Genomic DNA, 26,030 nt, shown 5'->3' with positions numbered 1-26,030 from the left:
TTGTTTGTCCGCGCAATTAGCCCAGGCTTGGTCTCCTGGTAATTGATCGCTCGTGGGGGAGTGTTCAGACTGCAAATGACTTTTTTGATCTTCATGAATAAAAATTTTACGAGGGCATTCATGGGCTGTTCCAGTCTGCCGAGCCTCTTTAAAGCCACCGAAATGGAAAAAAAAAAAATCTTAAAAACTTTTTTTCCCACTCATTCCAAGAGCGGTCCTTTTAGTATCGAAGGCTCCAACAGTCGCAGTTGAAAGGGAGAGCTACCGCGGCCCATTACTCCAATGTACACTGCGTAATTGCATTTAGATGGTCCCGTAGATACAGTGTATGAATTCTATTAGGTCTGGGGCCCCATGCCAAAACACACGCATACCAAATGAAATTGGACGCCGCCGACTAAATTTATCGTATTATAGTTATTATTTATTATCCAGCCGTCGAGGGGATAGCGCAGTGCAACAGTGTGTTTTTCTCGGGCCGCGGAAGAGTTATTGGAGAGAGTCACACAGCGCTCCAGGGAGACCGCTGGTCGCGTTTACTGGGGCTGCGTCATCGAGGTAGCCAACTTTGATTGGGCAGGGCCGGACCTCAGTGAGTGAGAGGGGGGAAAGAAAGAGAGGAGAAAAAAGCAGGCCGAAGGCGGCACTCAGATTCTCCCACTGCAATTTCCCACTGACAGATGACTTGAACTCTCGTGGTCGGATCGGATGCTTATTGAGCGTTTCACTCGCCACCGATACGCACACTTCTTGACATGACGGTGAACCGCGTGGATGGAACCGACGAAACATTTTTCTACCTCCACACGCCTTCCGGTATATCACCCTCCTTGGAGTTTTAGAGAGTCTTGAAAGTTTAAACTAAAGCAGTTTATTTGAGACAGAATAAAGGGGAAACTGCGGGCGCAGAAGAGATCGTCTCCACTGATTTCGCCAGTCGTTTTGCCTTTTTCTAAACGAAAATGTCGAGCAGCAACAAGACTCTTACGGTGAGTATCAACTCGGCGTTCTCGAGGCCGGAGTACAACGCCTCGCCGACAGCGGGCAGCACGCCGACCAGCCCCGAGAAAGTGCCCGCAGACCCAGGACGGGAGAACCTGTCGTTCCGCGTGGAGTCCCTTGTCGGCGTTAAGCACGAGGATCCCGCACCGTACGCGGCCACTGAGGTGGACCGGGGCGGTGCGGGCGCAGTCAGGGACCATATCGATTCGAGCTGCGTCGCCAGTAGTCCCACTCCGTCCAAGCCTGCCACGTCCCCGTGTTGTGCCTCGAGCCCCTCCTTCACATACACCGTGGAAGGCATCCTGGCGTCCAAACCGCCCCACGTCTCGCACAATACCAACAACCTTCTTAAGCACCACCACCAACAACAACAACACCCCCACCACCACCACAATCACCATCACCCTAGACCCGGCGATTTATCCCCGACGAGCAAGACGTACACTTGGGGCAGTTCGAGTTTTCCGTGGATGCAGGGAGCCCAGCTATCGCCCAATTCGCTCAGTAAGTTACGTACTGTCTCTTGCAAGAGTAATTGTACTTGTAAGTTGTAGAGAGGGTATCCCGCTAAGTCGTGTATATCATTGTGTGAATGTCCTAGTTTTTAAGACAACTTAAATACCGTAACTCCTTCAAAAATTTCAGAGGTGCGGGTTGGCATAGCAAATAACAATTTTGCTTGGAGAATCGACCAAATTGAACACACGTCGGTCAGTCACGAGAAAATTTGAAGTATTCAGATAGTTGGAATCCCACCTGGTTTGTGGATATGCAATCAGTGTAACCGACTCTGACAGGGTTTCGTCCTCAGCGTTCCAGTCAATGGCTAATGTTGAACATTCAGCCTTTAGAAATAATTATATGTTATGACTCATGGCACTTAGAATACCACCGTTTTTGTTACAGTAATTATCGTTGTCGAGTTCGCGGGGCAAAATGCCATTGACTGAGTCACCCTGTTTTGGTCAGCCGACATGGCCAAATTAATGTTCTGGTGCCGTTTTGTTTGGATCTGAAATGCATGCATGCGTGCATAAAATGATCTAGATTTTACGCTAAAAATATAGTCTCGCCCTCGAAACGTTGTTTTGGGAAAAAAAGAAGACGTGGACTAAATGGTTGGGCTCATTTGGTTGAAGATCTTTGACATTATGAGCTTCATGTCATTCACTTGATTCTTCCAAAACTGGACAAGCATTTAGGTCCTTCCAAGTTCGACAGTAGTTACAAACGTGAAAACCATCTTCAAGCAAATGATCCGGTAAATGCTGGTCAGATAGAGGCAATGACACGGACTATTGTGCGGAATTATCATTATACACTACACTTCCATAACCTTAAATTCGCTCCAAAGTATATACTTTCTCATATGTGTCTCGAGACTGAGAGTGTTCTCGACAGAGGTTTAAGTTACTCCTTGTGGTTTTGCCCAGATCACCGTGAATAAAGATGAGAAATTTAGTGTGAGTTCTTGCCTGGTGTTCTGCGAAGCAAATATTCGTTGGTCGAGTGGTAAAGACGTTAAATGGAGGTCATAGACATTGGTGCGACTGCGAATTCCACTAGAGCAACCGTGTTTTGGGTTCATGGGCTCTTCAAGAGCACCCCAAATTTGCCTCTTTGACCAGTAAATTCTTGTCGTTACAGACACGCGGGCAAAACAAGTCCTATCTCCATTACCTTGTCAACATGACAAGCTCTTGCTTCGTGTAAAGTTCGGGGATTGGAGGGGTATATTTTTGCGTGTTCTTGGGACAGTCAGTCAGTATTAAATGCTTGTACCGGTTACATTGCCCCTGTTTTCCCGGACTAATGTCGGATTCAAAAAAGGAAGAACACCCCTGTTTAGTTTGTCTTTTCCCACTGTGGATTAGAAATTGCAAGGTAAAAAGTCACCATGGTTGTGCATGGTAGACCTATCATATAGACGTGGGAGGCACGAAATGAAAGATTTATGGACTGACATTGCAATTGGCCATGAATGCTGTTGGTAGTCGGAAAGTATGAACACAATACTTAAGTATTCGAGTCAATTTGTATCGACTTAATCTACGTGTAGACATGGCAGATAATTGTGGGCTGAAAATCTGGGGTTTGTGGTAAAAGTGACGAAAGCATTCCTGCTGATAGCACAAACTCCAACATTGTTTAAGAAAGCTTTTTATTTCAAAAGTTCACAAACTTAGTTAAGTTTCAAATTAGCTATTCATTCCGAAAAGAATATGGACAGACTCATGAACAGTCCCCAAAAAAGTGAATTTCAAAATCTCAACTTACGTACTCAATATTTTCATCTCCCAACTCAGAACATAAGTAGTTTCCTCAAAACATATCCAAATCTGTAACCCCAAAGTAGTTTTTCTTTGATTTTCGCCGATAATATTACTTGTGAAAACAGAATTCTCGTAAAAACTGCTTAAAACTCGTTGTTTGCTACTCAGTTTCAAAGGGATAAAGGTAGGATCGTACCTTGAATAAATCCACAACGCCTCTTAATTTTGGGGTCAGGTATTTGTAAATTGTTGTGCTACTTGAGAATACAAATTAATGCTGCAAGTCCGGGTTCGATAGCACGTTGAAAACGTGTGAAAGACTGCAAGCCCACATTCAGATTTTTTTCTTTAAATAGAATATAACTGGCAAGGCACTACTTCCCGCATTTTTTCCAGTTCTATGCACCAGTACGTAAATTAGATCAACCACCAAGAAATTGGAATTTCGAGTATCAATAAAAACTGCAATATTATTGCTGAAACAGTTATTGAAAGGACCGTAAATCACATTCGATCGACCGCGTTAATACTGCGTTAGCATTTTGAACGGAAGTCGAGCGTAACGAGACTCTGTCAACAGAGGGCGGTGTCACGTTCCCGTTTCGGGCGATGTTCAGATTAGACGCACGGAAAGTTGTAAGTAAAGTGAAATTGTCCCACAAATTCGGAAAAAAACTTCATACAGCTGCATCAAACAATTTGGTACAGCGTCACCAGGTGACACTGAAAATCATTCAATGTAGGTGTTTTTCGCACCGAGCTGGAAAAGTACAGTGTATATTTCAATAGTGTCGGTTGGCCTATACGATCGGCCACCCTCGAAATAAGGCCACTGGGACTTCACACATCATTCTGTTATGACAGGGACCCTTGTGTTATCGGTATTGGACAGCAAAGAATGCAAAGACTTGGGGTCTCGAATTTATCCTGTTAAAAGCAGGATCTTTTACAAAAAAGTTGTAGTAACTGTGATCTTATTATCGGTACTTATACATTTTGTCATTTCATAACCCCAACCTAGCCCTGTCTCTTGTATCCTCTGTAACGCTCTTGCAAGACCCTTTGCAACAATAACTAATCTTGTTTGTGTTATTTTTTTCGTCATTTCTTTACTGCGAACCGGGTCAATGTCACAGAGCTCTTTACTAAGCAAGTCTTTGCTTGAAAAAAAGGTGGTTACTAGCCGAACGTGTGCTTTATAATGAGCTATGACTGGTGTCGACCTCATTTTTGCTTAGCACACCGATGTTAATATTCCTCAGCAGTGCGTTCTGCCATAGAGAAAGGACAGCTTTATCTGCCCCAGAGCCCTGCGCCTCAAGTTCGGGCCCGATTCACTTGGCTATGGCTTGAAGTTACACACGACTCTACGGGCTGCTGTCACTACCGTAGACTCGTGCGTAATTTCAAGCCGCTGTCAACTCAAGTAATTCGGACACGACCCAATGTTGTCCTGAAATCTCTGTCATATTATCAAGCACATGATCATAAATACTATTCCTTCGGTTGGCAATCAAATCCTGATCACTGCTGCTGAGCACTTGGTCATTGTCTTAAAAATTAACCAAGTTCAGGTCGTGCACAGGAACTCAGAAGTGAGGGTGGAGCACGTTCTATTGCAGTTGTGGGGGACAATTCGTGCCGGTAGCAGACACGCGGCTTAGTCGCCAAATTTACACCGGCGCGGCTCGCATCGATCTCATCAGGCTCGCTCCGCCGCAGTCACCCGACTTCGACATGTTACGCGAGTTGTTCAAGCGGATCGTGGCCGCATTCCACTGGAGATCTGGAACAGACCTAGTCCCTCCCCGTCCCAGCTGTTGTGAGTACGGGAAATTGCGGCCAACTTGGCAGCAGCAATTTCTCTGACGGGAAGTCATGGCTTTGCTCACTGAACACTCTTCGGCTCGCCCAGAGCCGAGGGAAGACAGTAAAACGATGTCGCGGACCGGAACGCTGTGGCGGCGTTCGGGAGCACTTAATGTATGGACATAACTCGGGTTGGCACAGAGAAAAAAAAATCTGTAATTAGTCCCTGGTCCTAGTCGCGTAGCCAGTCGTTTCCCTGAAGTCAAAGTGTAGACTGAAAAAAATTGAGATTGGTGGCAGTGATGTTTCGTCCTTTATCTTTGTGTCTGAACTATTCGAGCATAGAGCTACGGGTTTGTAGCTCTATGGTTCGAGTAACGAGTGATCCTCGACCTCTGTCACGGTACGGAAGGGCGGCCTGGAGCGGAGGACAGAATCACTCCTTGCCGGGAATTGGAAACCCTGCTTACCAGCAAACTCCCTGCTTACCAGCACATACGTTTTAACTCCTGGAGACCATTTTGGACTAAAAAAGAATCAGGGAGGCCAATATTCTATCCAATATTCTGGCTATAATATTCTGGCTAGTAGACTAAACTGCCTGTATGGGGTACTTACGCTGTTCATGTGTATCACGGTTAGTTCATTATTCCAAATGCATGGTTACATATTTTGGAAATATTACACTTTATTTAAATGGGAGCTAATTTACATCTGCCTTCAAAAATTGGTAAGGCTCTTGGCAAATCCATCACGAGTCCGGTCAGAAGTCCAGCCAAAAGACCAGCCACAAATAACGAGATGTACAGTGACATATCCTTTGTCACAGTTCATCATTTTGAATGGCTTGTGACTGGACGCGACTACATCCCTACGACTAAACGAAATGGTACTTCACATCATGTTTAAGTGCTTTGGCAGCAACACTACAGTGTTATTATCAATTAAACCCATAGATGGTGGACACAAAAACACAGGCAGCTCGCAGTATGAACAAAACCAAAGACTATAGGTGCCTCATACCCATTGCCAGACTCCTTTGTCCTGATGTCTGGCTCATTGTAGTCCCAAATCTTGGATTTTTAGGACTTTTACTCAACAAAGGACTAAGGAGGGGCAAAGTGACAACTGGGTCTAATCTCTGACGCGTAATCGAGGGCACGGCACAGAGTGGAGAAATTTAATTTTCCGAGCCGACCGCGTGCGCTTAACAAGTCACAGTTTGTTTTTCTGCCAAGTTCCATCTTTTGTCGTTAGCGGAAGGTCTGCGGCAGCATCCCCGCCCCCCCCCTTCGTAAAATTTACGACCACCAGCTGGACCATACACCGATGCATGAAGTATATACGACGGGAGATTTTTGGTTCAATGTATGCATCCCCAAACTAATTTCTGAAATTCTCAGTTGAATTGTGTTGTTTATGGATCCCTTCTTCTTGGCCTGAAAAACGGGCGACTAAAACAACTTGCCTGAGGACCTTTTGACTGCATTTCGCAATGCTTTCGTTGTTACTTACGACTTCTCAACACTTCCTTTTCAATTACAGTAACAGTTGTTTCTCTAGAACCAAGTCGTAATGACTTACTAGCAGCCTGCAAATATGGAAAAGTAGTGCATCGAGTGCAAAATTTGTGGTCCGACAATTTGGCGGCAGACTTTTCGGGCAGACATGTGGGCCGGCGGTGTAGCTATTGCTGTTCATCGTGTTGGGACTAGCAGAACAGTACATACAGTGTATTATACAATATGTATGGTTGTCGATGGTGAACACTTGGTAGCCCGTACTCGTACGTTTGCCCCTCTTTTCCCGAGTTTCAATCAAGCATTTTATTTGCCCTCCCCTGGGTGTTCCCGGGTCCCGCAGGATTCATTCCAGGCCGGTCCGGCGACTTGTAAATTACCGACGGGGAGATAGAAGTGTAACTACAGATGGTTCAACTGGTCCGCTCAAATCGTTACACGGTCCTTTACGACAGTACTGCGGGCTTGGGTTGGGGGAAAAAGAATTCGCGGACAACAACCGCGTGTAATGTATGTCTGAATGCTTTGTCTCCCGCCACTGTTCTCAATTAGCCGCTCGGGCGAGCAATGTAAACAGCAGAACCAAACTCGCGAACCCAATCGCGGAGATGTAATTTGTCAGCCCCCCACAACAACAAGCCCGCGGACGCAGGGGCGATAAGCGGGCGATGCTTGGAATAAGGAAATTCCATCGGCTGCATGAACGAGGCCTGGTTTTGTCACGGGGTGGTTCCTCCACGGCGTATCGGGTTAAGTCAACCCACCAACACAGACTCTCCCTTGGCGACGTTGGGGGGAGACACCCTGACACTCATCTCTAAACCAACAGGAGTATCATTTTCTTCTGCCGCAGAAACCCGCGCCATAAGCAATCTCTCTCGCCACCCGTGCCTTATCAGTATCTGGTCTTTCCCTCCATCCAATGCAGGTGTTACCAACGACGGCCGACCGTACGGTGCGACCCCGCCGGGTGGGCCGGGCCCCAAAGTACAGTGCACGCTGCGCAAACACAAGACCAACCGGAAGCCGAGGACGCCCTTCACCACCTCACAGCTCCTGTCGCTGGAGCGCAAGTTCCGCCAGAAGCAGTACCTGTCCATCGCCGAGCGGGCCGAGTTCTCCGCCTCCCTCAACCTCACCGAGACCCAGGTCAAGATCTGGTTCCAGAACCGGCGGGCCAAGGCCAAGCGCCTCCAAGAGGCGGAGCTGGAGAAGCTCAAAATGGCGGCCAAGCCCGTCCTGCCGCCGGGCTTCGGGTTCCCGTTCCCGCCCACCTACTACTCGTTGGGGCACATCCACCGCCACGCGGCCATGCCTGGCTTGATTCAACCGCTCCAGTTCGCACCCTACTCGTACTTTCCCGGATCGGCCTCGGCGGCGACACATCACGGACCATCGTCAAGCCTTATGTGTCCTTATTCTGCTTCGGGAGCGCTATAGCCAGATGATTTCGGATGAGTTCCATCCCTTAACAATCATGTTGGAAATTGAACTTGTGTGATTGATTACGGACCAACAGAGACTATTATCCGAAAGCTCGGCGAACGACACCTTACTCTGCAAAGAAATATCGACTCCATTCTTGCAAAACGTACTCTTGTAAAAAAAACCCACCTTTAAAGCAACTGTGAATGTAGTAACTTCAATCCACAGATGCCTACATTCGATTTATTATTTGAAAAAAACAGTATTACAACAAAAACATAAAAAAATTCTGAGTCAAATTTAAAGTCTATTTTACGATTAGTGGAGAACAACTCGAGAATTTTAAAACGCTTGAAGACTGTACACTTTGTTTCTGCTGGGGCCGAAATTTCACATCTTGATCATATAGAACTTTAAAAGGTCCATTGGTGGCCCCCGTCTTTATTAGTCACCGAGCATGTCTGTGTTCACCCCTGGTTACGACGCGACTGTGCTCAGATAACTCGGCTGTGGCTGAAAATTACACATGATCCAATGCAACATTGAAGGCCATAGCTTGGGACCTCCATCGGTGTGGAGCCGTAGCCAAGCACGAGCGTGCATGTAGGCTTACATGTACACGTAATTTGGAAGGGGCCTACCACTTCCTTTATTTTTTAAGTAGAATTTAAAGCTGTGACGAAAGCACAGACTGACGATGGATAATACCCTCGCACATGGCCAAAAGTATTAAAGATTTAATAAGAAAATTCCCACCAAGCTGACATTACTTGTCGCTGGGCAGTTTAAGAAAAAGTAAATTGAAAGAGTAAAAATTGAGGTCACCAAGCCAGTCGCTGTTCCGTTTGTCCCAAGGCATTTTGTGCACTGTGCATAATGATGGCGATAATAGCCACGCTCAACTGTTGTCCAAACTGTTCGAGAATTCTTCACAAAAAATTTCAGGGTCTTAATCTTGTTTCCTATGTTCTGCACTCCCACCTTCTTTAAGACTCGGACGTTGCCCCCGCCTATAGGTCTCTCTGTGTGTTCGTTAAGAATAGTGATCATGCAAACTTGTCATTGATTATATGCATATTGTGCTAACCAACCTTACAAAGTAGGCCTACAAAGAGCTCCAGTCTCGCTGGGACGTAAAAACGTGGGAAAAGGGATTCCATTAAAAATTGAACGCAGAAGCAAAATCCTTGGGTTTTTTGGAGGGCATGTCACAGAATCTTCCTCAAACACCATGAATAAAAACCATTGGTTTTCTAAAGTGTCGACAAATCACCCGGATGACAAAATGATGTGCGTTTGAACCTCGTTGCATTGTGGGTCATGACAAATTGCACGCATGCAGGAAACTTCCGGGGTCAAAATGACCAATTTTAAGTACACTCGCCATCTGTACTTGGACATGAAAGTGACCACTTCCATTGCATAGCCTTATCAAAGGCTCTTCAGTGGGCATTGCACACTCGCATTTATTACATATCTGCTATGTCACCACTATTTGTTTTGTATGCAGAAACTGCTTCATGGTGTTGGCTGCGAAACAGGTGGCAAGTCCACTGGATGAGACCACGGTTTAACAGCTCCATGATGAGACTGACTGATAATTGACCCAGTGTCACAAACAATCAGTGACTCCAAAGGAACCACTGAATGACTTCACAGCATTTCTTTACGTCACTGTGACTTCCTCAGTCAAGACTAGTAAGGCTTTTGTCGCGGCCTGGAAAAAAAAAAACAACAACCAGAGCGAGGCTCCTTATTTTGCCCTCAGTAATTATACAGCATCCCCAATTCTTGTTTTTTGTTGGAATTTCTGACGGATATTGAACGTGAATTAATCGATGCATCCACTGAAGTATCTTGCTTTTGCGGCATCAGATCATACATGAAAAAAAAAACCCAAATAAACCTGGAATGATATTAAAATGCAGACCATTTCATGAAGGTCCCAATCGTTACGATCGTGTGGTGAACGATCGTAGTTACCTTTCAGCATCTTTAAAACCCTGTTCTACGTGCAAATTTTTTCTCCATAAAATCTTCCACAAAAGTGAGTTATTTCGTTTCGTGTCCCGTGTTACGCGATTCAAAGCAGTCAGCGCTCGAAATACGAAAATGCAGATAGCCGAGGTTGCCGTTCAACTACGCCAGTGTCTATTTAAGTGTGTAAGTTATTTGTAAATAAGTACCATACAATGTGTGTATTTATCTATATATTTGGCAAGTGATATAGCCGTCAACCTAAGCGAGTTTAAATGACTTAATAAAAAAAAAGTTTATGTCGGTACAACTGGAATTTCTTCGCTGTGGTTTGCTTGTTTGTTTCAGTAATGGTGTTTATATTGTGTACACGGACAAGCTCGTGCAGCTGCTGAGCGCTGGACCCACGTTGTCACCAAAATTAATAATGGGTTCACCTATCGCGTGGGTAGTATTTACAATTTAACTTATGACAGATTTTTTTTTCGGCCGATGATACATCAAAGCGAGACACTGGTTACTACGGCCAATACCGTCAGTGTGCAATGCCCATTAATTTTGACCTATTTAGGAGGGACCCCGCTTGATTGAAGAAACTGTTGGGCAGGGAAAGTCCGTTCAACTGCCTGTCATTTTGTCCTTCTGAATAACAACAAGAAGAAAAAATACATTTACTGAGATAACAATGACACCGGCGCACAACAATTGCGCAGACAGTTCTAAGCAAAGTTTATTTAATGGTGAGGAGGGCGGTAAATGGACTATTGTGGGTTGTACTTTCGGGGGCTCGGAGATTTCATTTTTTCTTTTCTGTTCCGCGGAGAGAGCGACGAGTTTGACATATCACCGTCTTTCATCCCTCGTGGGCACGGACAATGCAGGGATTGTCGGCCCAGTGGCGATGGTGGGAAGTAGAGCCGCCTCAGTCGAAGTGAAAAGCCGTGGCGCCGCACATACTCGACGGGTAGCCGGACAAATTTGGAAAACCCCGTCCATTGTTCAAGGGATGACTTTCTCTCCGCTTGACTGTCCACCGACAAGGTGCTGGCAATATTGACAACAGAACAGAAAAATAAATTCCGAAAAAAAAGTTTGGTTGGAATTCTGAAATGACACAACAATGCCATCCAAGAGATTGTTTAATGGTCCAATGAAACGCATATTGGGCTTTTGGGGGGTTTCGTGTGTAATTTTCTTTCCTCTTGAGAGGCTTTTTTCCACGCTTTGTCGTCGGCGTCGCTGCGACGGATCCGTGGCACAATGGTACGAGAACTTTTAGACAAAATCGTAAAGCGGTGGTGGAGTGCGTTTCGCCCCGGGGCAAGTATAGTATCGAGAGGGAATCAGTTGACAATGGGCAGAGTTTGATTCCTGGTCCCGAAAGGAAAGAGACACGTCCCCGTGATACCCTTGCGTGCCTCGTCCAACCATCCAGCCGTGCCCGGCCCGCGCTGGGACAGCAGCGTGTCGATTCTTTCTTTCTTTCTTATTTTTTGGTTACAGTGGGAGGGTGATCGATAGCCTGGGGCATTTTTCGCTTGCAACATTTTATGCCAGTGAGTAACAATCATCTCCAACGACACAAGCCTCAAGTATAATGACAGATAGAAGCATGACGCTGGCTTATAATGATGTGCGGACTAGAGGGCCTTAGAAATTCAAGAATGTATATACACATGCATTTTGCACACGAACTCCGAAAACAGCTTTCTTCGACTTGGACTCGGATAATCAGGTCACTTGGCTTAAGGTCGACGGTTCCACTCAATTGCATGGAGTATAGGCCTGAAGACAGTACATCAATACACTATCCCAGTACGCCTGCGCTGTAATTTGTACGAAATGGAAACAAATTGGGGATTTGTAATCTATTTGTTTTGGGTTAGTTATTATAAAGAAGACCATGGAAAATGGAGTTCGTTTTCAACAGTTAAAACGCACTCCGTCTAATATGTGTGCGAAAAACACATGAGCCAAGTGTCGTTCCAGTGTGCCTGAGCAACGCACGCAACAGGTCCATTACTGTTTGACACCCGTTGGTGGATGTAGTATTCAAAGGGTGTTGTTTGCGCTGTGATCGATCGTCCGAACAATCGCAGCAGGAGAACGTGGAAATCCAGTTTTCTTGAAAAAAAAACCCAGGATCTTGTGTTCAGAATTTGAGATAATATTTAGTGTTTACATACACTACGAGAAAGGTATTTCGTAACTATGCAGTCCCATTATTTGTATGGATTGCGCTGTATTTTATGTGCAGGTGCAATCCGCTTGCGACCCCCATGTAGGACAGACTGTCTCATCTCAGATCCGGAATAGACCTAGTACCCCGCATTAGTCACGCCGCACAACACTTGTCACCATCTCAAAACCTTGAAATCAAAATGCAGAGTGCAGCAGTGACGTGTGACGATCATGTAGGGGATTCAGCGATTTGTGTGCGTTTCCTTTGGATATAACAGCTCAAACTGCCAATGTGAATGTGGAACTCCATAAAACAATCGGATAAAATGAGTGACCGAACATGCGGCGGGTGGGAAAAGCGCGAGATGGCCCAACTTCACTGAGCACTTATCACAGATGCCAGAAACTTGAAGTATGCTTATGCAGTGGAAGAAGACTTGTTTAGTCAGTTTGGGCCTGGAAAAGCAAGACAGGAAATATGATGTCACATGACCAAACCGGTCCTGAGAGCTGGAAATTCTCTACCGCGCTGGACAGTAACTTCTGATCGTCCGGGGTAAGCGAATGGTGGAAAGTTGGTGACCAGGAACGGGAAAGTGAGTTGCGTCCTCGGTAATATCTATACACTTATCCCAGACCATCCTTGTGGAAAGCCGAGGACGAAGAACTTCAAACTGATATATGTTTTCATCATTAGTTCCTCAACTTATCCGCTCCGAGCGGAACAAAAGAGGGCGCGTTTTTTTAGTACTCACCGCATAGACGCGCCATGAGGCGCGCAAGTATATGCGCGTTTGACGCGGAGCACGCTGAGTACGCGTATCTAATTTATTCTGGCATGTATGGTCTCTGCGTACACGCAGAACGCGTACAAGAACCCGCTTGTATCCATCTGTCTTTCTTTCGCCGATTGGGGGTGCACTTCAGCTCGGGAGAGATTCCTCTTCAAGCATCTCCACTACTGTCTTACTCGATTCGAGAAGTAGAGAAATTATAAACCAGTCCCTCGCTGATTAAGTTCAAACACAGTCAAAGAATTTATGTCAAGGCCTAATAACCACAATTTTCTTAATGCTGAATATCCATCGCAATGACGATTTTCTCAAAGGATATTATTTTGTTCGTCGAGATAACTGATGAAAAGTTTTCCCACGTAACATTTCACTTTCCATCTCAAGCACCGCATTTTATATAGCATGTAAAGATATTCACTGACACTTAATCGAAACGCTTATTCTTAATATTATTATGAAACTTTGTGTCCCATGCAAGCCTCCGTATGAACGACCACAACACGTAAAATGGAAGTTCTGCATAATTTTATGTGTCACCAGAGCCGTGTTTCACTAGCGAAGAGAATCGGTGTGACACCAGCGCCCAGACTTCAGGTTGGTGCAAGGAACTACTCAGACCCACAACACTTGTTGGAAGGCACACACACTTGGGGGCAAAAACTTAAGGAAAGCAGACACTGCTGATTCTCTGAACGGTGTTCAGTTTCATTAACAATGAAGTCAGTGAAACCCCTAGAGAAATACAAGTTGCATGTGATACTCTAGGGTGGTTCTTTCAAAACAATGGCGTCTGCAAACTCGTTACAGCGGGCTTGGCCAAATAACTGCGGGCGTTTTTTTTTTTTTTTACTGCACGCAAAAATAGTTGCAGGTTTTGGTCAGCTCTCTTGATGTCTGGCTGAACTTACAAGACAAGGAGGCTGACATTTTCAGGTAGTCAGCGGCCGATGGAGAGCTCTGGACGCGGCGCGATCAGATTTGACTGTGTCTGTCAATAGATATCGTATGTTACGGTGAAAGCGTTACAGGCCCGCTGCGTGCCATGTTTGTTTAACTTATTGGCGTAATCACTGTGTAAACACGCCAGACAAATGCGACAGTAATTGGGCCGTCTGTCGTCGCGAGCAGAGCACCGGTGCAAAATGCGAGGTGGTATCGAGAGGCTTGAGTCGCCCGCATGCATGCTCCGCGGTCCCAAGCCCGGCTGGGCCAAGCCCCGAGAGTGTTACCACGCGGGACCCTGGGATCAAAAGCCCGTCGGCCACTACAGGTGCACTCTATTGGCCAGGGAAAAAAAAACAGAGGGGAGAGAGAGAGCTAGGTGCAGGTGATCCGGATTGCTTCGGAAATTGTCAGATTTTTCGCCCAACGAGCCCCGTCCTGCGACCAATTTATACCCCGGGCATGTCGAGAAGTTGGTTCTCTCTTGTACAACTATAAGAATAGAGGGGGGGGGGATATTCTGAAAGGATACGAAAAGAGGGGGAGACGGAGAGAAGAATGCACTGCGAAGCATGTTTCTTGGCTTCAGTTGGCCCGGCCCCGCGAGGCCCCCAGGCCCCATCGAGTGGCATGTGTGTTTCTCATTAGCGGCCCTGTAGAGACCAATTGGTGGGCCGCTGCAGAAAAAAAAAGCGGCAGCCTGAACGTCAACGGTTTCTAATTAGTTAGAATAACAGAGGGAGACTGCGGGGACACGGAAGGGAGTTCTGAAGGTCTGCTGGGTTCATACGTTGTACCAGCGAGCAAGGAAAAAACTTCAAACGAAGGAAGGTAAAAACGCAAGCTGACGGGCCCAGCCGGCCCGGGCCTTGTCCCTTGTTAACTCACGAATTACGGCCGACGCCACCAGTCTTCCCGCCGAGGCTGCAAAACCGCTCAGTGCCCGGCCCCGCAGAAGTTTTGACCATCTTTATGGGCCCTTGATGTATTTGTTCTGCTAATGATAAAAGAATATTTTATAGATTGGTCGTTACACCAGTTCAAATCGTTTTAGAAGGTTGAGAGAGTTATGTGGGGTGCCCCGACGATGCCGACTCAAGGATCCTTTTTTTAACCGCCCTCTTGTCTGTTTATAGCTCGGCTGTCCCGTTCCGACGCGGCAGTCATCAGCAAACCGGGTTGTTCGGGGTCAGCGCCGTCGGACTCGTTGAGTATCTAGCCGCATCCCGGTATCCCAAGCTCGGGGTCAGACTTATCTTTCACTTTCAGCCACGATTGTTGTCTACAACCCCAGTCCCATTTGTCTTTCACTTTTCGTCGGTATTTCTGTCAGGAAGGTCACTGTTCTGTAATATTTTGCGCTGAAGGGACGGACCTCTAATTTAAAACTAGTAATAGGTAATAGCTTTTTGGGAAACTTGTTTCTTTTCTGATTGCAACCCTCATGTTACAAGGTCGCATTACCACTACAAGGGTTTCACTACACAGTGCCTATCAGAAAACTGGACCAAGTCTGCGCATCTCCATGCGAGGAGATCGCAAATTTCACGGAGAAGACACGGGATGCCGTACTAAATGGTGACGCGCGGTTGAGATTGGATTATCTATAAAAAAAAAATAGGGCACGCATCAACGCGTCTTCAAGAACATTCTTCGGAACCAGGGCAACCTCTTCATTTGCATGTCACAGAGGTTGAGTCGTGTATAGACCACGAGAGGAAGGAAACACATAGACACAGAACGTGACGGTCGGAGACTACCCCGCCGCCGAATCGGTCATACTTCGGCAGCGAGAATCGTCGCATTATCGGGGGAACTTACACAGAGGCAAGAACCCCAACAATCAATTAATAACGGGTCGAAACTCGAAGGCGAAGTGATTTCACCGCATGCAAGCGGAAGGCCACCTGCCGTTCTCCCAGCCCTCTTTTTTTGGGGGGGGGGTTGGAAGTTTAAATTGTCGGCTGCACTCTGTTCCCCCATCAGCAAGTAGTCATCCCGACCATGGAGCTATGATCCCACGAAATGCGCTTTCACTGTTGCGAAACAGATCCCCACACAAATCATCTTGTTCATGGCAGGAAAAAATATCTGATCTTCTACAGCAGGGCTTTCTTTTTATTTCGTCCGTTGTGTGACAAGCCCACAAGCACAAAATAACGGTAATAACAATGGAATTTACTAAGCACAAAATCTATGAAAACGTGTAAAATAAGACATGAATAAACTCACTGAGAATATAAAACTAGGTATTGATATAAAATGCATTGAAATTACAGGGAATGCATTCAAACACATCTGAATTTATAAATCACACCAAGGTATGTAATATCAAAGGATATCAATACATCTATTCCGCTCACATAGGAACCTACTGGAACATTGACATCGTGGAGACATCGAGAGCCTATTAGGGACCAGACAAAATTTAACTTTTGTTTCGGAACCCCATGAGGTGTTTTCCATGGGGCTTAAAGTTGGTGGACTACTCCTTTCTGGACCCGCCATTTTGTTGTTGACTAAAAGAAAATCAACCTCGTCTCCCTCCACGAAACAGCGCCGCTGTCGTTTGGGCCCAGGGATTCGAGGGGCCAACTAATTTCTTCGCATGACGCTTGATTCGGTAATCACAGATTCCCCGCTGCTGCGGGAGTGTGGAAACAAGTTAGCGCGTTCAAACGCCGCCGCCGGGGTGCCCCGCTATCGCCCCTGCCGGGAACGCGGTGAGTTCTGACGGGCCGACGCGGCACACAACAGACCGGCCAACAAGAGCAAGCCGATTTTAAACGCGCCATTCCCACCAACTGCTGTAACTACTGGCTCAACAATATCGACAATCGTGGCCAGCACAAAGGAAACAGTTCATCAGTTTGTGCTGGGTCTGGCTCGCTCCTCACACTATGTGCGCTGTGGAAGCCTCAACCCAGACCGAGCCACTCTCAATTGGGATATTCAATCCGCGCCAGTGAAATCAATCCTATGATTTAAGCCCTAATTGTATTACTCCTTGATTGGTAGTTGGGTCGGAAATTGTTGCTGGTAGCGAGTCTTTGGACGGGCCCACATGCGGAGTCCCTCCGGAGCTCGTGGGGCCGTGCTAGCAGGCGCCACGTCGCATACCGGCGGCAGGGTTTGTAACCCCGGCTTTGCGTCCGTTAGACAAACTGCTGATCAAGTCTGATACACTTACAATTACAGCGGCCCCTTTTGAGTGCCGCCGTGGCGGCTCGTCCGTGCCAGCGATGGGGGTAACACCCCTGTGGGACCCCGGGGGCCAGCCTGATATTTCCGCGAGTTGCAGAAGCCACGGGGTCGGGATCACCGAGGCCGACACCGCTCCGTGTCGGTCGCTCACCGTGCATTAGTAATTGGGCAGTCTTCGGAGCCCTTTTACGAACGGAATGAAGATGATGGTCCAATGATCCTGTATAGAGGAAGAACAGATGTGTTTCCGCTCAACGGGTTTAAAGGTCCACGCCAGCGCCAGTCTTGCTGTGTTTGGTGCTGTGGAGTTTCATGTCAAGAAAAACGAAGAGCAACAAGAAAAAAAAAAACCCCAAAAAACAGACTGTCAATTGTTTGCACATACTAGCTCTTCTTCATCGGCTGAACGTACCCATTACCTCACCAGCAAAGATGTGACGTCACAAAGAATAGCCACAGACAGCTTTGTTACATTTGTTTCTGGAGACGATTAGACCGACGGACGCGTGAGCGTTGTCACACTGCATTTGCGGAGTTGAGCGTCTCCCACGGTAATCACAACAAAAACATGGAGTTATCGGGCAGACCTCCTTCTAGTTCTCCCGACTCATGGGAACTTGAAGGATGATTGCACTAACTTAAGCCCCCCCTGAGCAGAGTGTAAAATCAACCAAGTTCCGGGCTCAGTAATACGCAAGCTGACATCACTGGAGGTTTCTCCAACAGAAGTTAAATTATTGTCTTGTCCTAATAATCGTTCTATTTTCTGTCCATTTTTTTTGTGGGTCAGCCAGACAATCCCGCCACTTTGGGGACCAAACAGATTCCGCTTTCCAAAAGAGACCGTGGGGGCGCTTTTCAGGGTGATGAGCTCGGCCGGCCCTACCGCTAGGGTTTATTCCGCATCCATGAACTGACTGGCATTACTACGGCCACAAGCCGACGCGACGGTCGTCGGTGTTTGTTATAGCCTACACACGCTTTCAGTTGTATTTCTATAGATTTTGTTGGTCGGGGCGGAGTGACCGCCTTATGAAATTCGCCCAGGCTAACCCCCTGAAATAATTTACGAAATGCTAATATGGCGTTGTTAAAAAAGATCAACCTCTCCCATTCAGAACGTGGTTTTCCCCTCCCCCAAATCGACAACCCGGTAGGCTGTATGGTTCTTGTTGTCTATTTATAATGCGAACGGCCCCCCGTTTGAATTGATCCCAAAATCACCGGGGTGGGGAGAAATCTAACCGTCGACATTTTTCCAACCTCGTCGCCATGTATTGTTTGGACCGAACTATCACAAGCTCTTCTGGCAACATTTCCGATGAATTTGACACCATTTTGAAAGGCAAATTGGGTTTGCCATTATCGCCAATGCCAATGTTAATCGAGAAGGATCAGCCATCGATAAGGGTTGAACACACGCGGGCTGACACTTGTTATGACACTATTGTTATGGTCCCCACGCCTATGTTATGGTCCCTAGGCCTAACATGGAATGTGTTAAGAAGTCTTTCAACTCATGATTCTGGGGCTATTATATGGAACAACCAACCAACTAAATCCCAGAATGCATCCTCTTTTCATGGTTTTAATATTATGTATAAGAAGCTTTATTTTCAATTAGGATTTTTCAAACAGTTTTTTGCCCTGGTTGATCAATTTTATTCTTACCTTTATTACTTTCTTAATCGTCCATTTTCTCTGTATTATACAGGACCATGATGTCAAACAACCTTTGAGCTGATTGTGTATCCTGTCCAAAGATTTTTAAATAAATAAATAAACTATCAATGGTCAAACCAACAAAGCCCACGTCGGATTGAATTGAAACTTCACAGATGTACTTCTAATGACTGTCTCTACATGCATGCCAAGTTTAAAAAAAGTCGGGCAAGAGAAGTCCAAGACCTTGCCGCCCGACTGTGAGATGGTTTCGGGGAAAAAAAACAGCTCTTGTTATTAACGGACCTGTTGCATGCAAGGCGTGGAGGTTTAGTAGTCCCATTCTTTTATGCCACCGCTCATAATGCAAAGTTAACGTGGACTGTGAGCAGATGAATGTGCCGTATCTCCCGAGGTGCCTCGCGTGTGGGGCGAAGCAAGCCCAAAAGCCCCCGCAGCCCGCGAGTTCCAGGCTCCCATTATACCCGGCACCCGGCCGTCCGGCCCGGCTGCTGCCTGCCCGACGCGTACTGAGCCCCCGAGCAGGCAGTCTTGTCGCGACAAACCACCCGTGTGATGAGAACCATTGCATGGGGTCTGTCGGCCAATCTCCCCTCAACTCGCGATTCGGTTTTTGTTTCTCCGACAACCAGTTTGCAGTACAAATCTTAACTGCGGGCCCCCAAGTTGAATTTTAATACTTAAATGTGCCCGCTCGGATTACACGATCAAAATGGGTGCATTTTTCCTTTGCAAGGGTTAAGTCTCAACAAGCATGTTTTCCACTGTTTTTCACCCGAGTGTATAAATAAAGTAAATCACTTTTTATGCATTCAGTGGAATTTGTTTTTTTGCATTTCCTAGGATTTCTGTGAGGATGTTTTTGTTCACGTCCCACTGACTGCCAAACTATCTGCTTTTTGCCCTTGAAAACGTTCTGCCTCGATCCATACGTCAAGCCCTCTTACTATTTCGATTTGTGCATTTTCAAGTAACTCTAGCCAGCAAGCAGTTTGCAGCAACTTTTCTGTTTTACTTCCTGTTTAAAGGACGGCTCAAACCTTCGTTTTCTAGCAGTATATCGTCTATTTAATTAATACACGATGCCCTTCTGCAGCAAGTTTTGAATCTCACACCCAAGACATCTTCTATGTATGCCTCCCCCCCCCAAAAAAAAACCAAAACCGAAGGGTTGAGGACCAGCGAACAGGAAGGCAAGCGACAGAATATTAAAACGAGAAACTCATCTGATGATAGTCCGCTTATACCGTGAACTTATTAAGAAAATGTACCGCATCTCTCTCGCCGGAGAGAAAGGACTACACTGGGAAAAAGAGCCCCCAAACAAAACGGACGACATGCATATAAACTGTTGGACTTGGTTTATCACAGAAACAGACGGATCGGACTTTCTGATCGTCCTTGTGCAACATCCTCCAAATCCGAGAGACCATGAAAACAAATATGACAGCAGTACACGAGGTGGAAGTCTTCACCCAATCGGACGCGACTGGGTGACATCGGCGGGTTGCTGGCAGTCGGGCCTCAGAAGGAGAGAGGCACACCACCTTGCGACGGGCGAGGGACGGGTTTCGAACCTCCGGGTCATCCCCCGACTAGTGTTACTGAACTCCCGTCTGCGCCAGGTTGTTGGCGGGGAAGAAAAAAACCAAAAGCGAATATGAATCAGCGCAGCTCGACAGAGATTAGTCCTGACGTTTGTGCTGACGTCAGAGCGCTTAACTCTGAACCCTTCCTTGGAAACATTTCATCCAAAAAGAAGGGTGTGAGAGAGACTGTCTTAGCGGGTTTTGAGCGTCCCCGCAAATTGAGAGGTTCTGACGATCTGCAAAGCTCACAACATACAGTCCCCCATGCAGAACACACAACAAACTCTCTGGTAAGCCGTTTTTGGCTATTAGATATGTTGTTGTCGCTATTTTTCATTTGCTAATGTTGGAATGCCTTGGTCAAGGTCATAAAACGGTATGGCCATGACAGGTGTGAGATCTATGACAAGTTCTCACGGTTGATGTTTCAGTGACGATTGAAAATTGTAGGAATAACATGAACAAAAACGCAGTTACAGGATAAAATAACGCTTCACTGGAAGTGGAAAGAACATCAGACCAAACTCTACTCAAATGTGAAACTGATATTTTCGCTGTCCGTCTGAATTGCACCGTACTAAGGGTTCTTTGTCACTCGTGGCACTGGCGTCAATCACTTCTTAAATGTGGTGGTGTTGGGGGGGGCATAATCGTGATCGAGCTAATGTGAGTGTGGAACACGAAACCTGAACGGCGTGGGGTCCGGGTCCCTTAAGCGGAAAATATTGGATTCTAGATGCTCTGTGTTGCGATCTGAGGCAATTATTTGACCACTTTAACTATTTTCTGAAACAAGTTTGCAACATTTTTTAAGTTTCAACTATTTTTTTTAATTCATGATACAAGTAAATACAATAAAGTAAACAATTCTATGAAGAGAAGAGTTAAAACAAAAACCTCCATAAGGTGTAAAACTGTAAATAAAAACCGTTTTAAGATTCGTGTTTCCTCACTTTAAGGTGCATCACTGCACCAAACAGCAAATGTTTACGAATCAATATTTTAAATATGGTTTATAAATGGTCATTGAGGATTGTCATTTGACAAAAATGTCTATAGGCAAGGATTCTCATTGCTTGATTCCAAAACTTGCAGCGTGTCCCGCACACCCGGTGCTTCAAGAAACCAATCAAGAACCCCGCGCCGCTGGTTACGAAAGACCGTAATGGTGTCCCCTCTTTCCAAATGTCGGCTTGCCACTCTCGCCATCGAAGCTAATCCGACGCGATCGACGGACCGGATATCGCTGTCTTTATCTCCGATGCGGACCCTGGCAAGTCTTTGATGATATCCTGTCCTTGCAATGCACGCGAGTTATTAAGCATGTCCCATCAACTTTAATATCCTCTCTTTGTAAATGTGCCCCTTCCCGTGAAAAAGCAATATAATTCCCCGGATACTTATTGTCTCAGCAAGGAAATCTACGCACGCGCGTGCGCACGCATGCGCATACAACGTAACAGAATGTAATGGAGTCAATGGGGGGAGGTCAAAACAGGACGTGCACAGTACACTACGAGAAAGTACAAAGAATCACCCATGATTGGTTGTCGGGAATACCCGTCAGTTTTAACCAGAGCCGATTAGGTATATGGACGCAGGGGATGGGGGGGGGGCGGAGAGATCGTGTCACCAAGGAGGCTGGCCGACTGGCTGGACCCATCATGATAACGATGTCGTATCTAATGACTGCCCAGGCGGATAATTTCGTCGGTTTTGATGGGATTTGCCATCACTCGGAGACGCCGGCCTCGACGACAAGCAGTTCAAGCAGAAAATTGAAATAAACGAGGATTCCTTCTCCACACCACTGTGAAAAAAAAATTAGACTCACTTTGTAGATAAGTTCTTCCCCGCACAAAGCTGCTCTTCGGGTCAGGGCGCTCCGTTTTTATCAGTGATGTTTTCGAACAGGGTATTTGTGGTTCATGACCCTTCTGCTGAAGCTTTTACTTCAAATTGCCTCAAAAGAGGAAAATATCCTCCCCCCGTAGATTTAAGGACATAAGTGCCGGGGGCATGCAGACAGCCGGCATGATCAGTTTAATAACATGTGGATTTCATCCAAGAAGATCACAATTACGGAGATGGTTCGATGAATATGCAAACGTGGAAGGCAAAAGACAAAACAGAAACAAATTACCCGGCCCGTATCTCGCCCGCAGACGGTTTCATTCTGATGGCTGCATTTGCGCATAATCCCATGATCCGCTGCCAAGTCCCCCTGGTGGTGAGTCGAAGCGTAGCTTTCTGCCGGAGCAGCCGGACGCCGTTGTTACGGGGCGGGAATTCGAAATGAAAGAGCGAAGCGCAGACATATCGTGTACACGGCCGCGGGATGATCCGCCGTCGCTCCCCAGCGTCATTTGCGGGAGGAAAACTTTCATGGAAAGTTGATAGAGGCTTTACGAAGTTGGATCATCTCCGGCCCGTATGCATCTGGGCCGGTGGCTTCTCGAAAAGGCCTTTTTACCCGTTTTTCGACCGTAAGTTCCCTTTTTGATTTACCTGATCCAGCGACTTAAGCATGGGAACGTCTTATTTCGAGGGGTAATGGACGCATAGAGCGACCTGAATACCAAATAAACCGAACAGCTCTTGCAAAATTCTTTCTTTGTGAGGCTTTCAACGGGTGAGAGATATACTCATGAATAAACACGGCAAACAGAGTGGATAGCACCTCAGAAATAGAGGTTTGATCCAACTATGAAGTTTTCTTGAAAGTAGCACTTCATTCACCAGATAGCAGATAATAATGACAAGAAAAATAAAACTAGTCCAATGAAAAAGGAGGATTGAAATAGGAACAACATAAAATCACATCCATCATTACTTCGTGTATAACATGGAATCAATCAGTTTCAACACGTCATTACCGACAAAACAGTTCCTTTGTAGAATTCATCAGCCACTCAAGACTTCGAAATGTGTTTCCCGCGCAAGCACATGCCAAGCGAGATTGACCTTTTGAAGAGAAAGTCAGACCCACCTCGTTGAGACCAAATTGAGGAGGGTGATAAATGTGAGAGCTGCACCATATGGAATGAAGTTAGTGAGATGTAACGAGGCTCTGGGAACCAGCTACATGCAGTGCCGTTGGTAGACAGTGTAGGGGAAAAATCGCAAAGCGCACAAAGCCAATCAGTCAGTCAAGTAAAGCAACAACCCCTTATCACTTCATCGCTGTTTTTGAAAGAGCTGCTCTTAATTCCTCGGCGTGATCTTGTGGACCTCAAGAGGGCGCTGTGGAAGCCCACAGTTAGGCTGGTTCCCTGCCGTATCAATATTGAGGTAAGGTAGCCGTCACCGTAAGAATAGAGTATGACGTAATGCTTAGGGTGCCCCTCCCCTATTTTTAGGTTAGCCTTTAAACATTCATGATAATCAAAGGTGTGGAAAATTGGAGATTAATTTGCAAAATAAGACAAAGAAAAACTGAGAAACGTTTTAACATTTTAATGGATGTTGGGTACTCTTCGAGGGAAAGCCACTTCGATAGGCCCACTTTCCGAATACTGACAACAGCACCAGAGAATCAAAGAAATCGGTTTGGCCAATTTCGGAGAATTTCAGGAACGGGAGATAAAAATTCTTCTTTTAATGAAGTCGCTGTGACGGCTACCAGACGTAGGATATCTCCCTCGAGTCGGTATTTGGCTTGGGAACCAGACTCTAGCCCTAAGTAACGTTGAAGACCAGTCAATGAGCCTAAAGGTCACCGACCAAAGGTGATCACCGCCAAGAATACCGTATTGAAATTAATCGCCATTTTGAAAAAAATAATGCCTGCACTCCACTGTAAACTGTAAATTAGAGCACACTCCGAGGGTTCCATTTGTTCAAAAATTTACAGAAATGCCTTCCAGTCCTCTTCTTTTGAGTATTTGCCGAAACTTTCTAGTTTCGAGAGACGATATTCCAAACATTACTATTTTATTCCGCTCAGGTTATTTCGGGCCTTTGTATTAGCCTGCAATCCGTATTAAGCGAGCCCATCCTTAAATATCTCACTCAACGACTGTTTCTAGTGGAGATTTCCGTCTTTGGTGTGAAAATTTGAAACTTTAATCTCGCATTGCAGAGGTCACTCTACACTCTGAGTATTCGGGATTAAAATGTTAAATCCGAACAAACACGCAATTAAAACTGCCTAACATCAAAGTTGGTTCGACGTGCGAGTATTCGCACGCATCAAACGGATTATGCTAGCTAGCCTCCCTTTTCAATCATAGTAAATTCCCTTCCGGAAACAGATTAGCCGCACAGATGTTTTTTACTAAGCATATTCCCTCTGAGCACTGTAGAACGAGTAGGCGTACTATACTGCATGCCCAAGATTACCCGCACCTGTGTCTTGGTGCAAGAATTGTCCAAGAAGTTCAACTTGTACATGTATCTGACTTTTAATGAGGCCAACTTTTTTGTCTTTAACCTGCCACCTCTTGTCCCATTGTGAGCAGATGTGGGGGGGTGCTGGGGCGGTTGAAAACACACACAGCTCGTGCCCAATCCTTTCATCATTGACAATATCCATTTCTTAATTGGCTTGCTATAGACGGGCCTTTCCCCTTTATGCAGGCATTCATTGAAAAAACATGACCCTCTTATATACAGCGGGAATACCAAATAGGTGTATTGTGTCAGCGCTCAAGCGCGCGCGCCGGACATCTATTCAGGGAGGGATTTCAAAGTTGCCGAGCCGGCCAAGCCATCGGCAAATTGCTGCTTGGATCGGGGGGAAACTGCTCCCGGTAACTCGCCGAAAGAGAAGCAGTGTCACCACTACGAAGATGCAGGCTCGGAGATTTTCCAGATTCAGAGTCATGAATATGTAGCCTCCTTACATTATCTCTCGATTACTATAACGCGTAGAACTAGGTCATTCCAATCTCGACATTGGAACAATTGCGATTCAGGCTTACGCCCTCATGAGTGACAATAAGGACGTCGAGGAAAATAACCCTAATATACACCTTGGTGGGCCCTCAAAGACAACATTGCAGCATTGTCTGAAGAAACGAACTGATACGAGGCAACATTCTCCTCTCCTTTTTACAACGTTTTGATGCTCTTAACTCCACATTTGACGATACGATGAAAACTGATTGTTGCGTCAGAAAAAGAACTACTGCCGACCAACAGGCCAGAGGACAACCCCATTTGGACTGATTTCATAGGTTGACACCGCTACTGGCCGTGTATGGGAAACACACTGGCCAGTTTACTGACGAAGCGATGCAAACAGATAAAATGTATACTTATTTCCATAACTGCAACATCTTTAGTATAGTATATTGCGCCGACATTTTTTTTGTTCATACTTAATACAGGTAAACCTGTTCTTGCATGGCTGTGAATCGTCAGGTCGAACCCCAAGCCTAACTCTATTCCCCTAATCCTCCCGCCGGACTGTGTGAGGGCGAAACAGTCACAGCTTTCCAGGGTTGAAAGCCCCCCAAATGTCGACCCTTATAAACGGTTCAGTTGGATCAGCTGCCTCTTGCTACTAGGCAAATTAAATCCATTTCATTTTATCCAATCCCACAAAACCAGCCAACACATTAAGAGAAATCATTGCGTATGTACGTATATACTACAGGCCAGAAAATCAGCACCGAAAGAAATCCAAGC

At 46.1% G+C, this 26,030-nt stretch overlaps 1 protein-coding gene across 1 annotated transcript; it reads left to right on the top strand.

The window, feature by feature from the left end:
• The first annotated feature begins 215 nt into the window (after nt 1–215).
• Nucleotides 216–10,322, top strand: LOC110983414 (uncharacterized). Its single transcript, XM_022242655.2, has 2 exons — nt 216–1,506; nt 7,533–10,322. The coding sequence occupies exons 1-2, from the start codon at nt 963–965 to the stop codon at nt 8,042–8,044; spliced, it is 1,056 nt and encodes a 351-aa protein (XP_022098347.2). The 5' UTR covers nt 216–962; the 3' UTR covers nt 8,045–10,322.
• Nucleotides 10,323–26,030: the final 15,708 nt, after the last annotated feature.

This window comes from Acanthaster planci, linkage group LG13 (genome assembly GCF_054643075.1).
Source record: "Acanthaster planci isolate LZ-2023a linkage group LG13, COTS_SCS, whole genome shotgun sequence".
In the NCBI taxonomy this organism is placed as follows: Eukaryota; Metazoa; Echinodermata; class Asteroidea; order Valvatida; family Acanthasteridae; genus Acanthaster; species Acanthaster planci.
Note: the sequence above shows the minus strand (reverse complement) of the source record. Positions and strands in the feature narration are given on the sequence as shown.

Coding starts and splice junctions, on each gene's coding strand:
- LOC110983414 (XM_022242655.2), top strand. CDS start 963: ATGTCGAGCAGCAACAAGACTCTTACGGTGAGTATCAACTCGGCGTTC. Junction 1,507..7,532: donor GCTATCGCCCAATTCGCTCA/GTAAGTTACGTA, acceptor CATCCAATGCAG/GTGTTACCAACGACGGCCGA.